This window comes from Mus caroli, chromosome 9, assembly GCF_900094665.2.
Source record: "Mus caroli chromosome 9, CAROLI_EIJ_v1.1, whole genome shotgun sequence".
NCBI classification, from domain to species: domain Eukaryota; kingdom Metazoa; phylum Chordata; class Mammalia; order Rodentia; family Muridae; genus Mus; species Mus caroli.
The window spans coordinates 15,114,806-15,121,038 of NC_034578.1; the positions used below are offsets into that span (position 1 = coordinate 15,114,806).

The 6,233-nt window shown below is 33.9% G+C and overlaps 1 protein-coding gene across 1 annotated transcript; it reads right to left on the reverse strand.

Annotated features, from left to right (window-relative positions):
• Positions 1–3,332: 3,332 nt before the first annotated feature.
• On the reverse strand, positions 3,333–4,271 carry LOC110301866 (olfactory receptor 7G2-like). Its single transcript, XM_021172554.1, has one exon. It carries the CDS (start codon positions 4,269–4,271, stop codon positions 3,333–3,335), a length of 939 nt encoding a protein of 312 aa, XP_021028213.1.
• Positions 4,272–6,233: the final 1,962 nt, after the last annotated feature.

Sequence of the window (6,233 nt, forward strand, 5' to 3'; positions counted from 1 at the left end):
AGAAGAAACCATAAATATGTGATTAATTTAAAAATTACCTATAGATGCCTAGTGAAACTTATCAGGACATGGTATATTATAAAACCTGCTTCTAACACATTCTATAATTAGATTGAAATAAATATTATATTTTTGATTGTGGAGTTTATATGCTTTAATTAAATCCACCCAGATTAATTTCAGTCCTTTTATCCCCTTATCACTCCACCACTTTCTCGTGCCTAGAATATGTAATCTCTCTTAAAAAAAACAAAACAAAACAACAAAAACAAAAACAACCTTAAAAAATCAGTTAGTTTACAATTCAAGATTTTATGATTCAATCACATTTTGTGATTTTTTGATTTCAACCACACTTAATCTTGTATGTTCATGAATGTAGTGAACATACTGGATCATTGGTACTCAGTACAATCACATCTTAAAGACCAAGAACTATAAATGTACATAGGAAATCTTTCTCTCCAAGTCTAGAAGAGAGCTGCAGTATGGCAGTCATATCAGAAATTTGGCATGATTGCAGCAAAATAAAGGGCTTAAATGATATATCTTTAACATCATATTTAATATTTTATCTACATTTTCCTAAACTTATTCAGCTATCAAAAAAATCAGGCATAGATAGGACAGATTTAATGGAGAAGCAAAGGGCAATTAACTATAATCTCTATAGTTCTTTCTTCTGTCTTATATTGTTGAAAAAAATGAAAGCATTCTATTTTAATTCACTAATGTTAAGATTGGTTAATATTTTTGGTCTGGGAGCACATTCAGTGTTCATTATTAAAGCATTATGCATTTAGACTGATTTTTTAAGGAAGTAAATGTAATTGATGATGACATATTATTCTGTGTATTATTATTATCACAGCTTATCATTACACATCTATCAAGTTGCTCAAATTCTAAAAAAAAATATGTTGCTACTATTTGATCACAAATAATATCACATAAATGCAATTTTGTGCCACTGGTATCCATCCCATTACCAACTGTAATTAATTTGCAAAATCAACAGAGATATACCTCCATGGCCACAGTAATCATGTTCTCAGTATCTTAAATGTTACCTCACATCCATTTTCAAACAAAGTGTCCATATGAATACTGAAAAAACAAAATATGATTGAATCATAAACATAGTGAAGAATATTCTATTTAAGAACTTTTAAAAAGTACATTTATTAAATACATTATATGCTTATTACTTGTGGGTGATAAAATTGGATTACACTTAAAACAATCATGACAGGATTAACATAGTCAATACTAGAAATAAAATGCTTACTGCCCAACATGAAATTCATTTCCATGACTAATATAAATTATGATTTTCTTCCTATCTACTGAGTTTTGGCCTTAACAGCTGGAATAATGTTAAAATAGTTCTGCCAGTTACAGGAAACTGAGGAAACCCCTCTCTTCTTTTACTGGTTCTGTGTAATATAATACTCAATGTTTACCACATCATATAACAATATCTAAATGACAGAAAACCTAGAAATGTATTTAAAGCAACCACTTCATACATTACAGAGAGGTAATGTGGCTTTTGCATAAAAGGTCAACATTATTGTTGCAAAACAGAGCTAAGGGGATATGACTTTTTGTATTATATTTAACTTGACATCTGAATTTTCCAGAAACTCACAGCAGTTTTGAGTATATTTGAATCACTATTAACTATAACCTGCCATCTGCCTTACTTTCTGTGTATTTGAAAAGAAAAGAACATGTTCAATATTATTTCAGAATTAAAAAGATGATTCATTTTTTATAAAGGATGTCACTTTCACTGTTTAGTTTCAAGTATGATGTATCAATGTATCTAAACTGTATTTTTAAATTAAGTACATTTTATTAATGATAATTAAAGCCAGACTGTCTCAAACTGTCAGCAGCCCAATTATGTCACAGAGAGAGTTATTATTTTATTATACCTCAGGCTTTAGCTTAGACTATTTCACATGTTACTCATACAAATTAATAATATCATTCATTGTAATCTAAATTTTGTCAAGCGGCCCTTTACCACTCCTTTAGTTCCAACACCTTTTCTTTCAACCATGACTGGCTGGCAAAATCTACCGTATCTGATTTTTTTTTTCTTTGAGCTCTTATCCCTGCCTTGATGTCCTGATTTCCTTCCCTGCTCTGCTATAGGCATTCAGACATTTAATAAACCATTCAGCACTTGATGAAGAAGAATGTTTATGAAACACTGAGACAGGGACATAAAAATCCCAATACCTAAGTCCACACAATAGTCAGTACTCTCCTGGAACAGAAATCAATATTTGAATAATGCAAAACAATCTTTACACCGATCATCACAAATAGATTATCCCCAAAATAATACTTAATATAATAAATATTATGATTACGATGTAAAGAATAATTCTCAGTAATAACTGTCTTGTTGATCAGAATCTAAAACAGAAGTTGCAGTTCTCCAGTACTAAAAACTCTATCACATAGAAGCACTTTTCTTTTAGTAGTATCAATCCAGTGTACAATTTATCAATGGTACCTACTTTTGAGAAATCAATAAAGAACATATGACAAGATGACAGCTGTAATTTTAGGGTTGCTTTCTGTGTACTGTGAATAAAATATGTGCTTTAAAATCTAAATTTAATTGATGAATATTAACTCTGAAAATATAACTTTTTCAAATAATGTAGCTAAGTGATCACATATTTTAGTCATTTTAAAGACTATAGGACACTAGACACCTTCAGCTCATTATAATTCCTCCTAATATGAATTTCTCTAAAATGACACATTCATGCTGCAGGATACATCACACAAGATAAAGGATTCTATAATCAATGAAGTTCTACAATGGAGGAACAACACTATCCATCACAGAAATAATTCAATTGTTTCCGATGGGATCTCTCAAGGCACCGGTGATACCCCAAACTACATGTTCACCAATTTGCTTAGAATCTAAGAAACAAATTTTCAGTCCTCTGACAACCAATCATACTATCACATGGATGAAGGTTTGCTCAGTGTTACCCCTACTATGTATAGACTACCAACAAAAACTAATTTTAAGGAAACAGCAGAGAAAATATGACACCACGACACCTGTAATTTTAGAGTGCATCTTGGTAAGTGTGGATAGAGCAAACATTATAAGAACTAAAGTAAGGGAGGGGGATTAGTCCAGAAAATATCTTAAAGTAAATCTTAACATGAATTGAAGTACACCAGTACACATTGGAGTCATTTAAGTGAGTACAGGAAAGTGGAGAATTTTTTCTCATTAAGATTATTCTTAATTTGACTTTCTTTAAAATGACATATCAATAGCACATAATACATCATATAAGATAAATGAGTCTACCAACAAGTTTCCTCAAGGCTTCCTTCATTTCTCTATTTCTTAGACTATAGATAAATGGGTTGAGCAATGGAGGAACTACACTGTACATCATGGAAGCCATTGCTGTGTTTCTAAGAGAATCTGTCACAGCAGAACTGATGTAAACCCCAAAGCCTGTCCCATAGAACAAGGAAACCACAGACAGATGTGATGCACAGGTAGAAAAAGCTCTATGCTTCCCTCCAGAAGATGGCATCCTCAAGACTGATGACACAATATAAATATATGAAAAAATGATTCCACAGACAGGACCACCCCCAAAGACAAACGCTGCAACAAATATTAAAAAATTATTAAGAAATGTATCAGAACAGGCAAGTTTGATAATCTGAGCCAGCTCACAGAAAAAGTGTGGGATTTCTAGGTCTGTGCAGAAGGAAAGCCTCAAGACCATTAGACTGTGAAGTAGGGCATCCATAATGCTAAAGAAAAGTGAGAATAGAACCATCAGGACACAGCAAATAGGGTTCATGATGACTGTGTACCTCAGGGGTTTGCAAATGGCCACATAACGATCATAGGCCATTACTGCCAGGAGAAAATTCTCCATGCCACCAAAAATTGAAACAAAGCAGATTTGAGAGAGACATTCTATATAACTTATGCTGTCATCATGGGCTTGAATGTTCACCAGCATTTTGGGGATTGTGACTGTACTATAACAGATGTCGTTAATTGAAAGAATAGAGAGGAAGAGGTACATGGGAGTGTGCAGTTGGGAGCCAGAGCTGATAGCCATGATGATAATCAGGTTTCCAAAAACTGTAATCAGATACATGAAGAGGAACATGATGAAGATGAGGGGCAGCATTCTGTGATTGTCTGTCAGTCCAAGCAGATGGAATTCTGAAACTGCTGTTTGGTTTTTCAGTTCCATAGTTTTGGTATAAACTTTCAAAGGGAGAAAGTAAAAACAAAATTGAATTCATGAACACCTTTGTCAGAATCATTAAGGTACCTCTTAGAATGGCATTAGAATAGCACTGCCTGTAATAATTCTACTGATAAAAACCTGTATCATATTTTAAACACAGTGTATGTATAAAAGTTGATCACAGTACTTAAACTACTCCAAAAACTTCTCTCCATTTTGTGGAAAATTCTTTAGTATTTTAAAGAGAAATATTTATTGATAAGAGACATATTTTTCAATGAAATAGAATAAGACCTGTCACTGTCCAGAACTTGAAACATGTAAATAAAACCTTGGTTAATATTTGGTTAAATTCATGTGATTATTTGATGAAGACGAGACAATTCATCAGAATCTCTTTTCATAGTTCACTTTTGCTTATTTACTTTCATATATATCCTGTTTATTTTTCAAAACAAAATTTTCAGAGGATATTTCAAAGATATTTGCTTTAATTTTTTCTTTGTTCTTTGTGAATTTCCAATGATGCACCAAAAGGTGTTCATGTCTCCCTCTCCTCTCATCAGTTCTCTTAGTCTGCAATCTCTCCACCACAACCACCAACTGAGAAAAAACATCTCATCATGGAATCTATAGTGTGTCACAGTGTGATGCGCAGTGCTTCCTCAGACCTCTTTTTTTGCTAATGTTAATTGCAATGAATGCATTGGTCTGGTGGTATGAGACTTCTGGGATCTGCTGCTCTACCAATACTTGAGTCACACTTTGACTTGTCTAGATATCTTGTTGTTGCCCTGTGTCTTAGAGATTCTTGAATTTTGTATCTGCAAATCTGGTCACTTTGTGCACTCCAGTATTTCACCAATGGTGTAGATGTTGGCTTGGGCTAATTCTTTGTCCTGAACCATGCACTCTGTTCTAGCTCACATAAAAGCTCTGCAACCAGAACCATCTTTAACCTGCAGTTCAGGCAATGTTTAGGGATTGCTTACCACAGTGCAGCAGTCAGAGAGTGACTTAGCCAGTTTTCTCACTCTCAAAACCCTGCATCCAGCTGTACCTTCAGTCCCAGATGGTAAGGAATGATATGGTGGTGAGAAGGAGAGTTTCTATCCCTTGTCTGTCATACTGTCATTGTCATAATTTTTAAAACTCACCTGAATATTGGAAATTGAGTATATATCCTCAGGAACAGATGTCTTAAAAGGTACAAGGGTTTCTGGTACTGAGAGTAAAACCACTATGCTTTAAACTTATACCATATACCAAATTACATAGCTTCTTATCTCATGGGTGATAAATAACAAAGCTCCTCATTAGTCCATTTATCTTCTTCACAGTTGTAATCCTCACAATGCCTACTGTGCTAAACAAGTAGGATTTCAAGTGGCTGGTTCTCTGACTCTGGAGAGCACATAAATTCCGCCTTTAATTTGTTTCACTTATTTATTCACTTTACATCCCTATTGCATCCCCCATTCTTCTAGTCACACCCTCACAAACCCCTCCCCATTATCCCTTCTTTCTCAGCAGAAAATAGGAAGCTTTTTTGAGTTCCTGCTTACCCTAGGACATCAAATTCCAGCAGAACTAGATCTATTCCTCTTTACTGAACTTATACAAGGCAATTCAACTATGGGAAGGAGCTCCATGGTAGGCCAGAGAGTCAGAGAAAACTCTCATTCCAATTTTAAGAGATTAACATGAAGACCAAACTGTGCATCTTATTCTTTCTATTTATTGCATCACCCTTATTTGACAGATGTGCCCAAAAGTCAGGTGTGAAATTATTCTCATGCACATAATCCTACAAGTATAATGTTCTCCTTAAGCATATAGTGTCGGGCAGTTATAGACTGAGCTCTCAGAAACTATGATAAAAAACTAAAATTTGTATTATTTCAGTGTTTTCCTCAAATATCTTCAGTGCTAAGATAAATTACTTAAACATACACTGAGCACCTT